This window comes from Talpa occidentalis, unplaced genomic scaffold (genome assembly GCF_014898055.3).
Source record: "Talpa occidentalis isolate TD23 unplaced genomic scaffold, MPIMG_talOcc4v2.1 talOcc4.14, whole genome shotgun sequence".
Taxonomy (NCBI): domain Eukaryota; kingdom Metazoa; phylum Chordata; class Mammalia; order Eulipotyphla; family Talpidae; genus Talpa; species Talpa occidentalis.
The window spans coordinates 62,624,074-62,646,112 of record NW_023601433.1 but is presented as its reverse complement, the minus strand read 5'-3'; the positions used below and the strand labels follow the sequence as shown (position 1 = coordinate 62,646,112).

Sequence of the window (22,039 nt, the reverse complement as noted above, 5' to 3'; positions counted from 1 at the left end):
GTTGTTGTCCATTTGTTGTTGTTGCTGTTTTGCATTGTATCAGTGTAGCACTGTTTAGCCATCCATCTACTGATGATGGACATTTGGATTGCATCCAGTTATTTTTGCCTATTATGAATAAACTGCTGTGGGCATTCTTATAACATTCTTATGTTTTAAATAAAATGTCTCTGTCCTGTCTGCTAGTTCTACTTGAATGTGATCTTTTGCAAAATGTTTTCTGCTTGGGATTATAAAGCTATGATGGTGGAAAACTTCTTCAATCTTTTGGGAGCTAGAGGAAAACATTCTCTTAAAGTGAACCCAGTTCTTCCTTTAGTTTCGCAGTCCAGAAGAGTGGAATGCTTAAGAGTGTCCCTTGAAATCAGATAGGCCCAAGTTCAAACCCTGGTCCTACCCTTCAGTAGTTGTGTAACCATGGGCAGCAGTAACAATGTTATTATTACTAATTTTTGTTACTAATGACAGCACTAACAGTGGGTAATGGTTACTGAAGGTATACTATTTCCAGGCACTGCATTTGGTATAATTTCTCATTTACTCTTCATAACAGCCCTATGAGATAATCTGCCATTCCTTTTTTTTTTTTTTTAATCTGGTGAGGAAAGTATCCCAAAGTCAGACAGTAGATGAGAGTTTTGATCCACCAGCATGATCTGGAGCCTGTGTTCTTAAAGTTTTCTCAGCTTTTTGGGGGAGACAATAGGGAATAAAACTCCTATCTCAGGGATGGAGAGAAGCCCCAATGTGCAGGGCAGAGACCAAGTGACTCCATGATGGGGTCTTCTCCTGGCCTGATGCTTTCATTGTACTTGTAGTAACTGTGCTGATGGTCAGGGTGAGACATCCCTGCTCTTGTCCTGGTCCTCACTATGAAAATGTACACATAGTTATTTGTGGAGCCATCGCCACCTAGTGGTGGACCCCGCTTCACCCAGACCAGTTTATCTTGGAGATTGGCGTGTGTTCTGCTTTGCCTTTGTTGGTCTCTCCCTCCTCCTTTTCCATCTTCTAAATATAAAACATGTGCCTTTTAAAAAAATACATTTTGGGGGGATGGAAAAAACTGATGAGAAAATGATTTTGGTGTTTTCCCAAGAGCTTCGCCATTTGGCATTTGTACTGCAGTATATTTGCAGCCAATTTAATGAGTTGGAAGTTCTAGCAGTCGTGGGACTGGAGAAAGTAGAAAAATAACATTTCTGTGATTATGAAGATTGCTCTGGTCGGATCTCATTTTGAATCTTAGTTTGTGGTCCCAAAGGTTCCCTGTTTCTTGTCTCCTGGGTACCAGGTAGTGTCGCTGGCTACTAGTTCACAGCTGAATTTTTAGGTTCACCAGGCAAGTCAGTGAAAACCTTTGTCATTTGGGAGAGATTCCTGTCTTAACCCACTCCCTCCTCTGACCTTTCTCCCACAGCCACCCTTCCCTGCAGGAAGCCTGGGTGAGCCAGAGGAGAGCCTTTTTTCCAGAAATAGTTGTAACTGTTAAAAAATTTAATTGTTTAGCTTTGATTGTTAATAGTATACTTGTAAGTTATACAAATCATTGTATCTCATGTATTGTTTTCAAAAAGATTTAATTATTAGTGCTTCTAGGTAGAATTGGATTTAAAATATTTAGGTAGACATGAAATTTAGTATAATCTCAAAATTCCGATTTTTAGACCTTATGGGACTGGTCTTTAAATTTTATCCTTGGGAATAAGCAGATGAACTATTGGATTCAAATAGTGTGATGGAGAAACTCAGATGCAATAAATGTTTATTAGTCTAGTTGTGAAATTTTCTGTGGGAATGTCTGTTCACCTCTGGAAGGCAATTAACACAAAATGCCTGGGATTAGCAGAGAGCTGGGCCCAGAATGAACCTTTGAAAAGGAAAATATGAAAAACAAGACTCCAAAATCCATTTATAAGGTTGGAATTTTCTTATTCTCTGGAACAGTGGATTTTGAGTAATGATTTCCATTTGCTGATTTATAGAAATTACAGACAAAATTCTCACCAGGTAGCGGTTTTCAGTGTTTATTGTGACTGAGTAAAATGTAGTTCTATTACTGTTTCACTTACAATCATTTACTGATTCCCTCCCACCTCAGATAGCATAAAGACCCTCACCATCAGACCTGTCTTGCTATATCCCTAACTCTGACAGGACCTGTTGAGAACTCTGTGTAGCACCTGAAAGGTGTGATAGCTCTTGCACTTTTCAGAAGGTTCTTAATTTTCTCAACATGAATGGTTCTTAGAACTGTTGAATGTTACCCAGTGAGAAGATCTGTGGGTCATTTAGTTGAACTCTTTTGTTTTCGAAGAAACCAGGACTTAGGGAGGTGGAGTTTTGTGTGAAATTTCCCAGACCTCTAAATAAAATGTGCAGTGCTTTTGGTCACATAATTTGGCTACTAATAGTTCCACTTAATGCATTCTCATGGACATGCCAGGAATTATTCAGGGTACTTACATCCACATTTCCATCAGCGCTTACAACACTCATTTTAATGGGAGAACAGAGAGCCAGAGAAGTTAAGTTTTGTCCAAGAACTCAAGCTAGCTTTAAATCTCCTGTACTGAGTTTACTCTATTTTCCTTCTTAAACTTGATACTTTAGAAAAATTACTTTAGCAATCAGTTACTTGCCTAGAAGAGTGAACATGACAAGAATGTCTTCATGTTTATGTCAGAAGAATGTTTCTTGTGTAATAGCCCCTCATAAAGCGCCTTTATATATATCCAGATGTTTTTGTCTTACCTTTTTGTCAAGTTTCTGGATTACTTCATGCCAGTGAGGCCTCTTAGCTTTGCTGCACTTTGTTTCTGTGGACGCCAAGTAGCTCAGGGGCTCCCTCTGCTGGTAGTAAGCCGCAGTCTGCTACTTCATCAAAAGGGTCTGAGGAATGTGCATGTCAACCAGATATGGTCTTTGCAGGGAAGAGATAGGAAGTATATACGTGGTGCTGTAATGCAAGGTATTCACTTGGACTGAATATAGGAGGCAGTAATATGTTTTAATTTGAAACTGACCCATGGTTTTTGTTAAGTGGTAGAAAGGGGGAACAAGGAAAATTCTGCAGTTGTTCAGAGGTCAGAGAGTTTAATTGCCACTCTGGGGAATTAGGGAAGCCTTCTTGGAAGATTTGACATTTATCTCATAGGAAGGGATAAGTGAGATTTGGCTTGCCACAGCTCAGGGTTGGGGTAGGAAGAGGATCAGCAGTGCTGCTGCAGGGAAGGGACTGTGGTGATAAGGAAACAATGGGATGGGTCTGTGGGATGGAAGAGTTCCCTAAGACAGAGTGCTGACAGTGGGAAGGAAGTTGAACAGATCACTTGGATGTTTTTTGGCACGTATTGGCTGTGGCTCCAGGGTGGACAGTCCCTGAGAAGTAGCTGCAGTCCAGATACCAGATCCTTCATCAGCCATCAGCACAGCTGTGAGCTCAGGAGAAAAGCGAGGTTGCAGCAGACCTCCTGATCTCTGCTCACAGCCTCCCTACTGTGACAAGCCTAGTGTCCAGAGAAACCTAAGAGTCATGCTCGGATCCTCTGTCTTTCCACACCTGGTGTTCAGTCTTTCAGGAAATGCTAGAGGCTTTGCCTTCAAAATACATCCTAATCCATCTGTCCTTCCCCCCTGTGGTGCTGCCGTCCGGGTCGCAACCATCTTTCACCTGAGTTACTGGGACAGCGAGTCTTTCCTTGCCATCATAAACCTATTCTAAGGTGGCCATAAAGGAAAGACTTGTATTTTTTTATCTCCCAGTGTAGGGAAAAACCCAGTTTTCCCTACTCAGTGTTTCCGCCCTGTGTTCTCTTGTGACTTCATAGAGAACACTTCACTTCTGACACTTATGGTTCCTAAATGCGTAATTTTCCTCTCACCAGGCAATTCTCAGTATCCTACCAACTCAGTGCTGTCACTCTCTACGTGGAGATAAGGGCTCAGCCCCGCAGACTGCACTGCCTCCCTGTACACACACCCAAACACTTCAGAAGCCAGTTGAAAGTCCAGGTTGCTTCTGACAAACTTCCTACAGATTCAGAGACTCCACCAATCCCTCCTTAGCTTCAATTCATTTGAATTCTGCTGCCAGAATTCAGGGGAGCACTTGAGATTACCAGTTTATTAAAGGATATGATTAAGAGTGCAGATGAACAACCAGATAGAGATGTAGAGAGCAAGGTCTGGTAGGGTCCCAGACACAGGGGCTCCTGAGTTGAGGTGAGTCACCTTCCCCATAATGGGATATGGAAACTCCTGGAACCCCACATTATTTGGTTTATGTTGAACTCTTATAAGCAAGTCAATCATTAACTCCATTTCCAGCCCCTCTCCTCTCTGGAAGATGGAGGACTAAGCTAAAATTCCAAGTTTCTAATCATAACTTGGTCTTGCTGGTGACCAGACCCCCCCACCCCCTCAGGAGCCCACCCAGAGTCACCATATTAGAACAAAACATGGTCCTAGTTACAAGGATTTGGGGAGCTCAGTGTCAGGAACTGGGGACAGAGACCTGTGTACATATGTATGTGTATGTATATACCGCCTCTCTATTTTCTCTGTTATATCACAGTAGCTAAAGTGGTCTTTTAAAATCTTGAATCAGATCTTGTCTCATCTTTTTCTAAAACCCTGATTGACTCCCCAGTATGCCCCAGAATTCTTACAATGGCCTTCAGGTTCCCCACTTCTCTGGCCCCTACACCTCTCTGTCTTCACTGCCAGTCACTCTCCTATAAACATGCTGCCTGTTTGCTGTTCCTTGTGAACACCCACTACACTCCTGCCTTAGGGCCTTTGTATAGGTTGCTCTCTCTAGCCTGCATTTTCTTCTCCCACATAGCCTCTAGACCCACCCTCCCCAACTTAATATTGACCTTAGGAGGTGATAATCTGTTTTGATTAGGCGTCATGGAGAGGTCCATGTTTAGGGCAGAGAAATATCCTTTTATGGTAGCATGTTGGCTTCTTGGCTACTGATTAACTAGAATGAAACTTCCCTTGGCTTTTAAAGACAGACTGAGCCATTCGCATGGTGCTTGTACAGTTTTGACCAAGGGGCAGCTGTAGCACAAGTCAGGGTGGCTGTCATGGGTTCGCTGACTCAGCATGTGCAAGGTTTGTAATTCTCCATTTGGGGAAGGTTGCAGGCATTTTTATTTAAAAGATCAATGCAGGTAGGAGTTATATGTATGTACGTTATATTTAAGGAATGTTTGGTATAGTTATATATGTAGTCACTTGATAATTTTGAGCCTTAGTCATGCAGTTATACCTAAAATACATAAACAAATTATTAATATATGGTTTTTCTATTTTATTGATGTGGTCATTGGATTTCTAATGCTCTTTACTTTTACATTAATTTCCAGAAGATTTTGCAATAAAATGTCAGGCATTATTCAGTAGACAACACATGGGTTTTGAGATCAAAGAACATTCATTTTGGTTTCACATTACACTACTGGCAATATTAACATAGATGGGTTATTTCATTTTTTGCCTTCATTTTATTATCTTTAAAGTGAAGATCTAGTTCTTTTGTTCATAGGGATGTTGCTGGGATTTGAGGTGCTCAGGTACCTGCAGCACTGGGCTTGCAGCACTGGTGGTTGTCGGCCAGTTGGACACGTTAGCATGCATGCACTTGCTGGGCCTTTCGGTCTAGATCCCTGATGACTTTGGAGCCAAACTCTTGCTTTTATTGACTACCACCAGACTTGCTTTTGGTTTTCTGTTTTTTTTTAAATTTTAAGTGCAAATACAGCTTGACTCTTTTCCAGTGTTCACCCCTCAAGCCTTATGCCGGGGTCCTGTGCTCTTCCCTCAGTCCTGCCCCTATGTGTAAACACAAGTACATGTCCATTTAGATGTGTGCTCAGGGGATGGATGCATGGTCAGAGATAAAGATGGAGCCTGTCTTCCATCAAGGAGCTCATTCATGGAAAAGCTTTCCAACTTTTCTGTTTAGTACAGGTTTGATTTAGTTCAATATTTCTTTGGCTTTTGCCACGTGCCAGGCACTTTACTAGACCTGGGAGTTAAAACTGGAAAAGAAGGGGTTCTAGCTCTTGCATAGAATAAATAGACAGAAAACAGAGGTTATCCTGTGATGCTTTTGTGACTGGACGTCAGCACTGCTGCAGGGCTCTGAGGGGACAGGACCCATGACCGACCTCTCCACTTCCTTGGAAAGGTGGGGCGAGGCAGCAGTACTAGGTGTGCTCTGATTGACTCTCTTTCCATCCCTACACGTCGCAGATTTCCATTCCATCTATGGGCATAGACCAGATAGGAAATTAGTAATCATGTACTCTGGACTTTGTAGGCAAGGCTCAATGTCAACTACTCTGCTTTGCCAGGACCCTCATGTGATTTTTGGTTTGGAAAATAAAGTCATCATGTAGGGGCAGGAAAGCATAAAATGACATGTTCATTATCTCAAAACACTTGCCAGGTTTACTTTGGGGGTAGGGAAGCAGGGACATGGTCAGCACCCCAGATGTGCATAGGTGTCTGTCGTGATCGAATGCCTGCCAGATGGACCTCTGTGTGTGTGATGTCAGGAGGGGATTGCAGGTTAATGTGGGGTCGCCAAAAAGTCTGACCTCTGAGGAGGTGACTTTTGAAGAAAGACTTGAGAGGCTGTGAACAGGATGAAGCCTCCAGGCAGTGGGGGGAGCCCCACCTGCCTCTGTGCTCTGCACACCTCTCGCTGATGCAGCCTTGTGGTCGCAGTACCCACCGAGTACCCACCAAGTACCTGTTACAGCTGAAGGAAGCCATGTCCTAGTGGGTTCATTTGGTTTCTGGCCATGGTGGGAAATGGCCTGTATGAACTGAAACTCAAAACTGCATTAGGTTTGGGGATGCCTTTGCTTTCGTCACAGGCAGTGCAGAGCAACATGGCTATTCTTGCTCCTTCACTCCCCTAGTGACTTCCGCAGAGCATTAGAAGAGTTTTCCATGAAGCAGTGAAGTGGGCCAAGGAGGGTCCCCGCTTCTGTCCAGGCACAGCTCTCTCTGAGCCAAGTCTCATCTCTCTCTTTCAGGCAGCACAGCGGAGACTGACCTTAAGGACACATACCTCATCTCAAGAAGGATCATGGCTGAGCCAGACTATATAGAAGATGATAATCCTGAACTAATTAGGCCCCAGAAACTAGTCAATCCTGTCAAAACATCCCGGAACCATCAAGATCTTCACAGAGAACTTATGATGAATCAAAAACGGTAAGATGCTTTCTTGCGCAGGTTTTCTTGGGGAGTTTTAAGGTACTGATAGATTTCGTTTTAATTATGTTTACAAGGACTGCAAAGACTTTTTCATGTCTTGATCATATTCCAGTCTTCCTCATTCCTTCTGGCATCCCTGAGCCAGGACACCCCTCCATAAGAAAAGATCTGCAGGTGTAGCTACCCCCAAGTTGTTCAAAACTTATAGCTCCATGTCCCTTCTCAGATGGACATATATTATAGGATTTTGATGGAAGGGGCTAGATTAAGGATAAAAGATTTAAAGCAAAAGAGGAATACCTTCTTTCCTAGATTTATAAAAATTCTTTATTTCCTTTTTATGTTGGGGAATGTGGAATCAGACATAAATCTTGCCCATGTTAGCATTTGTGAGTGGCAAAGAAAACACTAGAATTACATCAGACTTAACAGATAAGAACCTTCTCTTCTGTGTGTCTTATTTTTAAGTGGCATTTTAAATCATTATTGCGCTGTTTATTACAGATTATTTTTGGAGGGAAGCAAAACCTTTGCCTTCTATCTTTCGTTAGCAACATTTGTGCCATAAACAATTTTGGATGTTGTACTGGTCAGGACCAGTTGACCGAGAAAGCTGAGGGTACAAAGTTACTCTGTTTATTAGGTCATGTGGTGACTTTATTTATTTAAGATCTTTCAGACTGTGTTTGGAACTATTTTCTGATGGTCAGAATGGAATTCTCAATCTGAATTGTGGAACTACAGATCCTTCACCCACACATTCTTTGCTGAACCCATTAAACTGAAAGATAGGTAGACCAAGCTAAGCATTAGAGTTAATCTCTGGAGGGAAGGCCTAACTAAATATTTAAACATTATATATATATGTGTGTGTGTGTGTGTGTATATATATATATAATGGAGGAAATGTTTTTATGGTAGTTCTCCTCCTGAGTATACTCCCGCCACAACTCATAATCCCACCCCAGGAATCTTCGTAAATACATCTCTGGTTCCATATCATAGGGGTGACTACTCCCTTTAATCCCCAGCACACATGAATGTATTAATAAGGATTAATCCTTATTAATTTGAATGCAAATTTGAGCCTTTTTAAATATAAGTACTTAGCTTCGACCTGTTTTTGTAACATAAGGAGGGGGGGAAACTATGGATTTGTCATATCATGCCCAACAGGAGACTATATTTATTCCTGAATAGGCCATAGAATTTGGTGGTGCTCCTGCTTGGGCAACCCTATCTACATGCGGTGGAGAGATTGAAAGTTTGATACACCCAAGGAGAGTAGCAGTTGCCACTACAAATGGTTTTCCATTTTGTCTCCACTCTAAATGGTTTCCTGATTATCTCTTGAACCTCAGTCCTTTTAACTGCAGAATGGGAGTAGGGGGTTTAATTGATCATTAAGCATTCCAGCTCCTTTAAAAAAAATATGTCTATTAAAAGGTTCCAAGTCAGAGAAGGGGCAAGGCAAAACCCAAATTGGCAGGCTAAGTGTTCTCTGAATTACAGGTTAATCAGTTAGTTATTCCACAGAAAGTTATTTAGTGGTCTCTGTGAAACATATAGATTGGTGCAATTGACTCTGCTTGCAGATTTCCTAGAATAGAAATATTCTGTGAAAATGGACCCCCCCCCCCCCGTCAATCTGCCTTTCTATGGTCCCTGTTTTCTTTTTTTATTTTATTTTATTTATTTATTTTTAAAATACATTTTATTTTTATATTCCCCATACAATTGCAACCCCCTTATTTTGACCCCAATCCCTCCCCTCCCCGCCCCCACCCCACCCCCCATAGAGTGTCTCTGGTTCATAGTTGTTTGTTGATTTTGATTTTCACTTTCAGTCCCTGCTTTCTTTACCTCTTTAAGAAGTTGCCTCTTTAGGAAGACCCAGCCCAGCTCACTTGGGAGATGCTCATATTCTGACATGAGCCAACAGGAAGGACGAGGGGCTTCGGGGTCAGAGAGAATTAAATAATGACATGTATAAATATCAGTTACCCAGTGATCTTTCCACTAACCCAGTGTGTGTTGGGATCATCTCATTTTGACACATGAGTGAGAGAAACTCAGCAGTAAAATGTTATACTTACGTACCTGAATCTTTTTCCAATGCTCTTTCTTGAGAGTGAGAGGGGAGAGATGAAATCAACACAAAACAAACTGTTGGGGAGCTTTGTGCTTTCTCCTTATATAGCACAAATTTGGCTCAAAGACCTAGGAGTTCAGGAGTTTTTTGAGTTACTTTTAGAGGTCGTAAGATAAAAGCAAAGTCACTCCCCAGGAGAATAAATACTTGCTGGTATTTGAGCTCTGAAACCTGCAGTCTTTCAAGAACCTGCACTCTTTCTGCTGTATCATTTTCTTTGAATCCAGCTAAGTTTCAGGTTAAAAATCTTTAAATTTTGCCCCAGTCACAGTTGGCCACTAGAACTAATTATTAAGACCCTCTGGAAAGTTCTCAGGTTCTATGGGTCTCCCCAATGGCATGAAAAGGCAGATTTCAAATGGCATTTTTTGTAATGGAAAGAGATCTGAAAAAATTAATATTTCCAATATAATGAGAACAGACTTTTATGAAAAGTCTGTTTTCTTTAAGTAGAATACTTTTGGTACAAGTATAGAGCACTCAGCTAAACACATCCCTAAAATTGTTCGTTGGCTTATACATTTCAATAAGTGGTTTCTAGTTTTCTATGTTTTTAGTTGATTTTCTTTTTGCATGCTTTGCTAGACAAATAGTTCGACAATGGACATTTGTTGCTGTACAACATGGAAAAAAATACAGGAAGTTAAGATAAATGTATTTGCATTTGAATTCATGAGGGCAGAAATGATTGAACCAGAAAGAAACGTGGAAAGCACACCAAACCAGATCTAAGATTAAAAAAAAAAAAAAAAAAAAAGCACTGAAGTCTAATGCAGCCTTCCTCCTTCAACCCTAAGGCAAAAATGTTTGATCAGGACGTGTTTGGCCAATTGGGCTGGCAAGCATGTCCCATTAGAGTTTGAGGGAGCCCTTGCCTCTGGCTTCCTGCTTTCCCAGGTGAGCAGGCAATTTGGCTTTTGAGGGTTTACGTGTACCTGGAGTTGAGGTGAGGTGGAGTAAAGGTGGACCCTTCTGGTCTGTCCTGAATATCCTCCTTGGTATATGTAAAATGTGAAACCTACCTTTAAAGTTGTCTGCACATTTCATCACTGGTGGTGGAAATGTAAATTCTTTCAGCCTTTTTGGAAGGGAGTTTGTCAGTGCACATGAAAATATAAAATGTGCCGATGCTGAGCCTGCCACTCCTCTTCTATAGTTCAGGCCGACAGAAATGCTCCTAAGAGAGTACAGGTGTAAATGTACAAGGACGTACATTGCCTCCTTGATTTATATAGGGAGCATTTGGACATCACCTGTGTCTAGCAGTGGAGTGGCGCTCTGGTGTGAAGTCTTGTGCAGATGTTGGGAAGAATGAGGTAGAACTGTTTGTGAAGGCACTGGGTGTCTGGAAGAGCGCAGACCATGCTGTTAACTCTCTCTGACTGCAGGGGTGGGAAGGAGTCCATGGGGCCAGGGCCTCTACCTTGTACTATTTTCAGGGCCACCTGAAATACACAGAATACAACTTACGTGGTGCTCCCATGATTCGTTTATCAGAGAGGGCTTAGATGCACTTTCACTTTTTATTTTACAAATATACATGCACTACCCCACTTATTTTTTTTGCAGTGATCACTTATTAATTTCATGATTTAAATTATTGGCTTGGCCCATTATAGTAGTTACAGCAAGCAGACCCAGGTATAACAGTTGATCTTTTTTTTTTTTTAAAGATTTATTTATTTATACAAGCACTGGGTACAGTCAGAAGCGCGGGAGGGTGAGTGAATTCACCAGAGCCAGAGCACGGAGCAGAACAGGCAGAAGGACCGAAGTCCACTGCTGAGGGGAGCAGCGGGCGCGGCAGGAGAGGTCTGCTCACCATGTGGGACCTTCGCCAGCGGCTGGGGATTGAACCGGCACTGCAGAGGCTGCAGCAGCTTCGCAGCCCAGCACTCAACCACTGCACCACCAGGGGAGGCCCAACAGTTGATCTTGATTGGCATAAAGCCCCCAGGACTGGAGCACCCCTCAGTCAGGAAGGATTAGAAGTACTTTTGAATTACTTGTGTCAGAATTGACCAAAGAGAGCTAACTGTTGTCACACAGATATTAGGAGAAGCTCATTCCTGTCTGGCGACCCTAGTCTGTGCAGTTTAATCTAGTTTTAGACTCAGAATCAAATGGGCAGTGCTTGACTTTCCATTCCACACATGAAGCTAAATGATTTGCTCTGATAAAATATTAACTAAATTTGTATGATTTCTTGACTACTGTAATTTGCAGAACATTTGTCATATAATCACCATTTTCCTGAGTTTTCTGTTGCTAAATATTTTATCTTATTACTACCATTATGTAAAATCTTTGAACAGAAATTGAATGTTCTATATGAGGTAAGCCCATTCATATGTTGCAATAGAATGTCAGCTTAATGTATCATACATCAGAGTTTGTTCAGTAACTTCTGCATAATCCAGGAGACTTTAATAACAGTGGAAATTAATTTTGCCAGTGAAATATAGAGAAAGAAAAATGTTTGAAATTTAAATTATGCAGATAGCTAAATTCTTAATACTAAAATATAAATCCCTAATTCCGCCTATAGTGTCATACTGAATCTTTTTAATAGTCAAGGAATTTTTAATGGGTCTTTACTAAGATTATTTACAAGTTTTCCTGTGGTAAATGACACCTCTTATTGTAAGCAAAGCTGCTTCTATTGTGCCAATTAAAAATTGAATTTCTAGAATAGTCTGTATATAGTTCTGTCCCTTTCAAGTGAACTTAAAAACTGAAACAAAACATAATTAAATCACTAGGTAGCCTGCTTGCTTTGTTTCACTTGGAAATTTGACTTAATTTACTATTTCCTTTCTTCCTGAAAGTTCCGCTAATGAAAATTGGGAAAGTAGAGACCTAAGTTGTTTTGACAATGGGTCCTTCATCTTCACGGATGGAATATACTTATTTTTTCCTCTGTAAACAACAACCTTGAAAGATTATTTATTGTGATTTAAAATATGTAGAGAGGAGAGATGCCAGTATTTAAAAAAAAAATTATAGCTGGATAAATAAGTGTGAAATTGAGGATTAGTTTTTAGATGTGATAGTATGAACTTGGCAGATATTGAAACCAGTGTGTTGAGATTCATATGTTGCATACCAGAGCACACAATTTGGAAATGATTTGATTTGGGCAGTTACTCAAATGATTCCTTGTTGATCGGGAGCCCTGACCTCCAGAGGGGCAGTCATCAGCAAGGGCAGAGAGTGCGGGGAAGGTGCACGGGCCCACCTCATGCCTGGCTTGGCTCAGCAGTGCCTGTTCCCATTCCTTATAACCCAGAAAGCTTAAGTTATCAGTTACTCAGGTGTGTGTGCGCGCAAACATGTGAGAATGTGAAGATTAACTATCACTCACACCCTGTGCTGTCTGAAATTGGTATTTCAGGTACTACCTGCTCTGGTTTCATTTTCACCTTACATCTCGTTGCAAATTTTAAAATCAAGGTGAGATTACTTAAGGACTAATGTAGGCTGGCTGAAGCAACCAAAGAAGGAAGAGAATGAGCAGGAAGGTAGGCTACCAGGCAGGTCCCTTGGAAAGCTTGGTGTGTCTAAAGGGAGCGGCAGAGGAAATGGAGACAAGAGTCCCAGTTAACAGCTAAGCTTGAAGAGATCCCGTGTGAAGAGAAGCTAATGAATATCTATCCCTTGCTGCAGACGTTGTAGGTGGAGAGTGGCGAGGGGATGGTCTTTTGGTTTTGTTTCCTTCCACTTGAAGAGGGCATTTATCTCTCAGGAATATAGAACTTCCCTTACCCCTGACTTCGTGCATCGTCAATAGTAATTGCACCTCTGAAAAGGTTTAGCTGTAGCAGCACTGGATTGAGAGTTGGGGATCAGGGTTCCCCGTGGTCGTGCATCTGGAAATGATGAAAGCTTGGATGTGCCTCTGGATAAACAAAAACTGTTTGAAATCTAAAAACTTAAAGATGAGTCTAGGGGCATTTTGCTGTTTAAATTTCTGTACTAACCTTCTCCTGTGCAACAGTTAGTACACACATGAGATCAGGTACTCGATCTTGGAAAACTTTCTCTAGAATTCCAGGTGGAAGCATCTCCTGTTCTGGGCATCTTCATCTCCATCCTGGGTGCTCACGACACTCATGGTGTTCCCAGCCTTCCCCACCCCATCCTGCCCTTACTTACCTCTTTTATATAGCCTGGCACACAGTAGGTGCTCACTATATTTTTATTGAATGAATGGATCTTGCTGACTCTTGGAAATAGCTTTTGCTTTTTCTCTTAATGTTCATGAATTTCTGAGACCGCCAGTGTGGACCAGTAGACACCTTTTCTGTGGCTGAAGCTTTAATCTTTCACAAGAAATATGTCCATTAGATTAATTTATTTTTGTTAATGCTCTTTTGCAGGGGTCTGGCCCCTCAGAATAAGCCAGAACTGCAGAAGGTGATGGAAAAGAGAAAACGAGATCAAGTAATAAAGCAGAAGGAAGAAGAAGCACAAAAGAAGAAATCTGACTTGGAAATAGAACTATTAAAACGGCAGCAGAAGTTGGAGCAGGTAGGGGTGATTGGCATGAAAGTTGTCTTTTTTTTTTTAAGTTGAGACATATGAGACACATAAAACACTGCAAGTTTAAGATGTGCAGCATGTTGATTTGATACATTCATATTGCAGTGAGATTACCAGTATAGCATTAGCAAACACCACTATTTCATCACATAATTATCATGTCTTCTATTGTTGGGAACTATTAAAATCTAGGCTCTTAGTAAATTTAATATTTATCATACAGTTTTGTTGTCTGTAATCACTGACCTGTATATTAAGTCTCCAGGTCTTATTTATTTACTAATTGTGGCTTAAAGAGTGACTCGCCTTTCCCCTGCCCCCCAACCCCTCAGCCCCCCAGCCCATAGTAGCCACTGTTCTACTATCTACTTTTGTGAGTTTGATGATTTTTGACTCCACGAAAAGGAGATATCTTAGAGTATTTGTCTTCTTTCTCATTTATCTCAAAAGTTGTCTTTTTTGTCCTGTGAAATAAGGATGTTGGAGCAAGTAGAATTTTCCAGAGCGAGATGTAAATTAAAGGAAAATATGAGACAAAGTGTTAGCACACAGGCTACAATACATTCAAGGTAGATGGAAGAGTTATATTTTGGACCTCGAAAAGATTCAGGAGGCAAACCCAACTGGGAATATCACCGAATTGTAGTGTTGGAAACTCAAGGGGTTGAGTAATCTTCACCTTCACTAAGACTCCAGGACAACTTAGTGTTGATCTCAGGGTCTTGTTTTTTAGTCTTGATCTTTAGGTTCTGGTTGTCATTTCTTAGTATTGCTTATAGTAGCCACCAACAGACTGCTGCACCTGGGCAGAATCACCCCAGAACATAAACACACATACCTGCATTCACGCATATTTAATGTAGAGACCAGGAGAGAATCTTTTTACACTGGGAAATGAAATCATTAAGAACTTTGGAAAGAGGAGTGTTATGAAAAGCATCTCCACATAGAAATAATTTTCCTGTTTCTGAATTTCATTTAGGTTGAACTCGAGAAGCAGAAGTTACAAGAAGAGCAAGAAAACGCTCCGGAGTTTGTGAAGGTTAAGGGCAATCTCAGGAGAACAGGTCAAGAAGTGGCCCAAGCTCAGGAGTCGTAGGGCACAGAAGCTGTGTGGATCTCCTCAGTGCTGCTTCTCAGGGATCGCCCCTGAGAGCAGCCCAGCCAGCAGACTGACTTTAACAAGGATTTGGTTTTGGTTTTCCCACAATCTGGTGGACAAATCACCTGTTAAGGTGAAGTTCCTATTCGCCAAGTGAAGGACATTGACCAGCACTTATGATAATGGACCTGTGTTTGGAAACTGAGAGGAAAAAAAACACCACAACAGCAACAAAAGAAGAGGACACTGGAAAAAATTTTTGAAAGTTGCACTGCTTGGTTTTTCTTACAGTCCAAGTGTAGTGGGGGCACAGAGCATTTTTTTCCCTTTAAAATCTAAAGAAAACGTGTTTCATTTTTGCTGTTGTTATCTATTAGATCATTAGATTGCATAGAAATACATTTGATCTGTTACATCCAATATTTGTAAATTCAATTTTGAGATCCCCAAATTTCCTTGTTTAGTTTATACTTTTACCCATGGTAGAATTAACGCCACATGATGTTACTGTTGAGCACAGCTCTTTCCTTTGTTGGCATTAAGATTCAGAAATAGAGTGAGGAGGTTTTAAGATAGGTAAACAAAAGTATGTAAACACCCATCTTGATTTTATTTTAATTCCTTTTGGTTCTCTGATATTAGTATGCTCCTTGATAACATTCCAGTTCAGAAAAGATAAATCAGATAAATCCATATATTGTTTTGATATCCATTAGGGCTTTTGTTCTGTTTTTTAAATTTCTTTTTAGCTGAGCTTATCCTTTTATATAAAAGAATCTCTTGAATCTGCAGAGACTACAAACTAATCCATGTAACCCAACTTTAATGTCAAAAGTAGAGGGTCCAAATCTTTTGATTTCTTCTAAGAGTGGTGTAGGGAAAGCTCCTGCTGGCTGCTGAGCCAGGAGGAGTTCTTCGGGTATCTTAATGTGAAACAAATGTAGGTTGGTCTCCAGGAGGCCTACTTAGGAAGATTTATAGCATTTGTACTTTTTGAATATTAGTGGTATCCCAGCTTTGAAATTTCTGATTAATGATCATATATTGCTTTGCCTTTTTTTTTTTTTTTTTTTCCTGTGAAGAAAGACTTTCACCACTATCTTAGTGAGGATGATGCTGTTGATAATGGTGACAGTGATGACTACTGTTCTGCATCTCAGGAAAAGCTGAGGTGAAGGGAGGGAGAGGCTGCTCAAAGTCTAGTGTGATTTATGCTAACAGTGAGATTCTTACACAGAATCCATATTATCCTGCTGAAACGGGCAGGGGTACATTCTACTTGGGGTGATCTTGAAGAGTGAGTATGGATTTCAATATGTTCTCCATGGAGATGGTTTAGCCAGTAATTTGTACATTGAAGACTTCTACTTCCTTAAAAGGTTCCTAGAAAGCTGGATATCCTGAGCTTTTAAATCCTTAATAAGCATAATAGAAATTAGCTTTCTATGGGAATACTTTAGTTTTCATAGTTGATGATTAGGCTCATATTCAATCCTAATGTGAAGAATATGTAAGTAGTATATGCAATGATGATATACTGCTAGTTAGAAAACATGTTGATTACACCTGAAATGGGTTATTTCTCTCATCAGCAAGTATTATTTGAATAAAATATGAGATGCTTATGATAAAATATTGCTCTATAATTGCTTTTGAAGGATGGAATGACAACTGTTTCTTCCATCAGCTTCCCTTTCAGAGAAGAAAAGTATGGTAAATGATCATTTTAAAAGTACATTTCTGATTGCACATTGACTAGAGCTCTTTCTTTGTTTCTGTGGACTGATGATGTGATTTGAAAAATGAAGATTCAGGCAGGACTGACTCATCCTTTTATCTCACTGGATGTTGGATCTTTAGATCCTGTGTCCTTGAAGCAATTCTCTCACTTGATAAAATTCTCAATTCCTTCAGAAGGACCAATTCTGTTGCTGGAATTTTCATTCATCGATAGGAAGAAAATGACGAAAGCATCTCCCTTCCAACTCACAGATCTGCAAAATTATTTGAAGTTAGTCATACAAAGTCTCACCAAAAGAAAACTTGTAAATAGCATACAATAATCTACAACTAAACAGTGGAATGTATAGGTAGAAAAGCTCTTTGAAGGAAGATCAGCTTGGCTCACAGACTGAGTTTAAAAAGGCATCCATCTCCCCCCCACACACTTTGATACCATACAGTCCAAACCCCTGGGACTCATGAACATACGAGCAGTTTGTGCTTTGAGCCGCTTTTTGACAAAATGGCTCCATTTTTCCACTCTATGGCTTTCTTATAATAGTTCTCTGTTTTATAGTCTCCTAGTAGTAGTGTTGCTTTCTAAGCTATAACAGTTGACTTTATTCTTCTACTCTGAAAAATCTTGACTTGTTGGAGTGTATATAATATATATAAAGGGAGCCTTAATGGATTTGTTTTCATAATTTAATATTTTTTGTAATTGCTCTTGTATAATTGTTTTTAACGGAAAGTATTACAGAATTGAGGGTGGAATTCTTAGAACCAAAGTTATTCTTAATAAAAATCACCACATGCTTGGACCATGCAACTGTTTGTTGGATCTTTTTAAGATGGATGTCTGGAACTGAAGGGGTTAGGGGGCTGTGTTCAGTTCAAGGAGTAAGGTGATTCTGGGGTCTCCCTTTGGTGACTTGTCTTCTTTGACAACCTTCAGTATGCCCTATTGCCTGTGTGAGTCAAACCTGAAAATTTATATCAGACAAATTCATGCTAAGGTCTCATGCTACACTTTGCATAGAATCTATGCAAAAGGATGATTTCAGTGTCCACAACAGTGAAGTAAATGAAGGTGAATCCACCTTAAGAAACTGTCAAGAATCCAATTATTTTAAGCATATAAACCTATTATGGATAGGGAGTCCAGAGGAAAATGTTCAATGAAGGAATACGAAAATGTGTAGTTGCCAAAAAGGCAGTGGGGATCATTTGTCTCTGTCAGCCCCATAACAATGCATATCTAAGTTGGGGCTCCTTATCAGGGATTCATTTGTAGGTTTCATCATGAAGCCAACTCTGTCCTTTACATTTTTCCTCTGCTACTGGAATTTAAGGTAATGTGGTCTCAGCATTGATTTTCCCTATTGTTCTTATTGCATGATGTCAAGTTGACTGGGAATGTGAGTAATGACCCTTGGGTGGCTTTGGGGAAACAAGCTTGGTCAACTGAGGTCTTCTTGGTGTGTCATCTCTCTTGGTTAACAGTGAATCTTTCATTAATGTTCTCCCTTGCTTCCAGTGGTACCTTCACTACTGAGAATACTTTCACTTTTTTCTTCTGCTGCTTCTGGATAAACACGATCTAAGCTCTGAAAAAGAGCTAGCTGAGGACCATGACTCTGGGACCTTAATGAGGGCCCATCAGAGGCTGGACTAGAGGTTGGCTTGGGAAAGAACAACAGCAGCAGCCTATTTCTGTGGCCATCAACTCGGTCATTTGTCCTGTTTCTTATTCATTCAAGAAATTCCAGGAAACAACTGCACCTTCGTCAGCCAGGCGCCAGCAAAGAAGGAAGTAGCATAATTAAAATGTCTACTATTGACCAGGAATGAAAATCTTACATAACCAATTGTGAACCAGCATCAGGATATTGGGGAGCCTCTTTGGAGCCAGGATCTCAGCAAGGAGAAAATTCACCGTGAAAACTCAAGTGAGCAAAGGTGATTTCCTGGCTCCTCCTGTACCTTGGCTTTCATTTGATGAACTCAGTGCTGTTATCTGGAGAATTTTGTCTCAGTTCATGCTCTTTCTTTCCTTCCTTGGTGATGTCAGTATTACTCAAAGATAAGCAGTCAACTCAATTAACTGAAAGTACTTACCAATGTGTTTGCAAGCTATCTCACTAGGAGCTGATTCAGTCCCCTGAGGCATTTATAATAGTGCATAGATAACATGGTGAAAGATGTAATAAATAATAACAAGCATTAATTAAAATGCCACATGAACACTCAGAAGATAAGAAATATAGGAACAAATTAAAAAGAAAACAAACACCTTAAATCAAAGGTTTTATTACTACATAGATGCTCACATAAATGTTCTCTGAGGGAGTCGATGAAAATTAAGATTCAAACGATGTTTTAAATTAAACGTGAATTTAATTTATCTTTGATCTTTCTCTCTGCTTCCCAGATTCTTCCAAAGGTAAGACCAGGGCCAAGTGTTTATGAGCTCTGGTGAGAGGGGACTGGAATGCAGACAGGAGGGCAGCAAGTAAGCCTGCACTCTCCCACACACAACAGCTTGTCTTGTTGCCAGGTAGCACCTGTCATTGTTTACTTCCAAAGAGCCTCCTGAGGTGCTTGAGGTTAGCCTGAGTGCAAGTCGAGATTTGCTTCCCAGTGTGAAATCTGAAGAACTGGGCCGCTGGTTATGGGGCAGTTACAGCAAGTGGCCACTATTCCCATGTACCTGCAGTAGGCACACAGACTCACAGGCTCTGGGCAGCTGAGCATTTCTTGCCTAGGCTATTGTCTCTTCTTCTCACAATGCTCAGACTTGAGGAAACCATATGAGTAGAATCATTTTCAGACCTTGCCTTTTTGGGTTGAAGAGACAAATTTTATTCAAAGACTCACGAACAGAAAATGACAGCTGTCGTGTTACAAAGCCCCACCAAGGAGCAGGAGCCCAGGCAGTGAGGGCAAATCCAAAGGGCAAGTGGTGCCAACAACTCTAGCCGGTTAGAGACTGCTAGACAGATCAAGGACAGGCCTGACTGGTACAAGAGTGGATGCATCTATGATTTTCCTTTCTCATCTGTTTTATTTTTTGAGCTGATTTTTTTTTTTTATAGAGGCATGTTTTATTTGTTTGTTTGTTTTTTGTTTTATACATGCACTGGGTACAGTCAGAAGCATGGGAGGGTGAGAGAATTCACCAGAGCCAGAGCGGGGAACAGAACAAGGCAGAAGGACCAAAGTACACTGCTGAGGGGAGCAGCTGGTGGCAGGAGAGGTCTGCGCGCCATGTGGGACCCTCCTCCGGTGACCGGGGAGCAGCCGGGGATCGAACCGGCGCCGCAGAGGCCGCGGGCAGCTTCGCAACCCAGCGCTCAACCGCTGCGCCACCGGGGAGGCCCTGTTTTATTTTTTGGGCTAGAGAATTTAACCTGTGCACTACTCTGATGATCCTGAGTATGGATAGTTTATTTACTGTCTCCGGTATTGATAAAATCACTAGGCTTAAAAATAAGTTCTTTCTCCCATCACTCTCAGCTCATTAACTGTCTTCCCTTTTTCCCTACTTCTTAAATAGAAAAAAAAATGGTATCTTTGCTGCTGATCATAAATTTTCACTTAATAAGGTGACTTCTCTTTTGCAAACATGCAGCCTGGAAGCTCTACTGAATCAACTTTCTGTGCTGGGGGTGAGTCCTCTGTTTTTTCACTCAAAACTTGCCAATGTTGTATTTATCCACGTTGGCTTTTTTTCCCCCTGTAGTGCTGTGTATAGTTTCCCTCCTCTCTTTTTTACATGTGATGGGGTTAGGGTCTGGCTCTGCACTCTCATACCCTCTCTTGTGAATTGTGGAGCAGTGAGAGATGGGCCAGGAAGGGTACTAATAATGAGAGGCACTGCCTAAGCAGTGAAGGGGGAAGGAATCAAGGAAGATGCATTCTTTCCTGAGCCCACCCTCCTCTCATCTAGAGGGAGCTTATATTTATTTTGTGTGAGGAACATTTGCTGAGCACCTGCTGTGGGCTAGTCAGCATGGAATGGGACCTGAGTCTCCATTCTTGGGTTTATATTTATACTTCTTGGGAGGCCTTCCTACAAGTAAATGAGTGTCCCCAACACACAAGGAGCCCCCCTTGTTGGCTTGGACACAGGTAGATAATAGGAAGTGTTGTAGAAGCCGAGAAGGTGTAATTTCTATTTTTCTAAGAGAGTTATGAGGGAAATTTAATTCTAGGTGTTCCCAGAAAGTATCATTTTTGTCTCTGTCACCTTGTGAACATACCTACGGGCTCACATACATGTGCTGTTTTGTGTAAGAGCAAAATTCATAAGCCAAAGGCAACAGCCTGCTCCCAACTCCATGTGCTTTCTTTCCCCAACTCGGAATGAATTATTGGGTTAATTCTCACTGGCTGGCAGCATGAACCAGGAGGCATTTGGGGCCAGCCACCTTCCACAGAAGGGCGGGTGTGTGTGTGTGTGTGTGTGTGTGAGAGAGAGAGAGAGAGAGAGAGAGAGAGAGAGAGAGAGGAGGGACTGCTTTCCACAGAAGGGGTGGGGTGGGGGTGGGGTGTGTGTGTGTGTGTGTGTGTGTGTGTGTGTGTGTGTGTGTTGCTTTCCGTAAACAAGGTCAGGTGGAATTCACCCTGGATGTTGATTGGGAGTTTTGGGAAAAGTTGAGTGGGCCGTCAAGCAAGCTTAGGAGTGCAGGCTCTGGTTTGAGTCTTAGTCCCACCACTTTCTAGCTTGTGATCCCTGAAAAATAAATTCAGTTTTTTAATTTGTGAAATGGGGCTACTGAATGTTTCTGCCTCATTGAATTGTAAGTTAAAGGAGTTAATCCTCGAAAAGCACTTAATAAATACTAATAATTTTTGTGTCGCTGCTTTTATTTATACTTTTAGCTATATGTTGTATTTACGAGGTTTGAGGGAATCAAGAATGTCTCTGGAGGCTTGAGGGGGCGGAATGTCTACAAGACTGCTGCTTATAGCATCAAAGCACACGGCCAGGATGTCCTCGAGACACGCCCCATCCTCAGGTGATTTAAGTCTAGAATGTCTTAATGTCTTAATGTAAGCAGAGGAAACAATCCAGCAGGGAGAGAGCAACCTGAGGCCCCTGTGAATCTCTATACACTCGACTCTGGCGTTGTCTTTCTCTCCTGGTGGTTGTCTGTCTTCTCGTAGCTCCTCGCAGCAGCGGCCTCTGAGTAAGGCTGCCCTTGTATCGCTGACCTCTATCTAGGCTCAGGTGTGCACACTTGCACATGCGCACATGCGCACCCCATCCAGTTCCTTAT

The 22,039-nt window shown here is 41.3% G+C and overlaps 1 protein-coding gene across 3 annotated transcripts in view; it reads left to right on the top strand.

Moving 5' to 3' along the window:
- The window catches only part of FAM107B (family with sequence similarity 107 member B), a 200,240-nt gene extending 182,636 nt beyond the window's left edge, over window positions 1-17,604 (top strand). For 2 of the 3 annotated variants that reach the window (XM_037510641.2, XM_054695102.1), the window contains exons 2-4: window positions 7,056-7,236; window positions 13,771-13,921; window positions 14,916-17,604. In XM_037510641.2, coding sequence (XP_037366538.1) covers window positions 7,109-7,236; window positions 13,771-13,921; window positions 14,916-15,032 — 396 coding nt within the window. In that variant the 5' untranslated portion in view covers window positions 7,056-7,108 and the 3' untranslated portion in view covers window positions 15,033-17,604. The remainder of the gene's footprint in view (window positions 1-7,055; window positions 7,237-13,770; window positions 13,922-14,915) is intronic. The other variant, XM_037510640.2, reaches the window with a different exon arrangement.
- The last annotated feature ends 4,435 nt before the right edge of the window (window positions 17,605-22,039 follow it).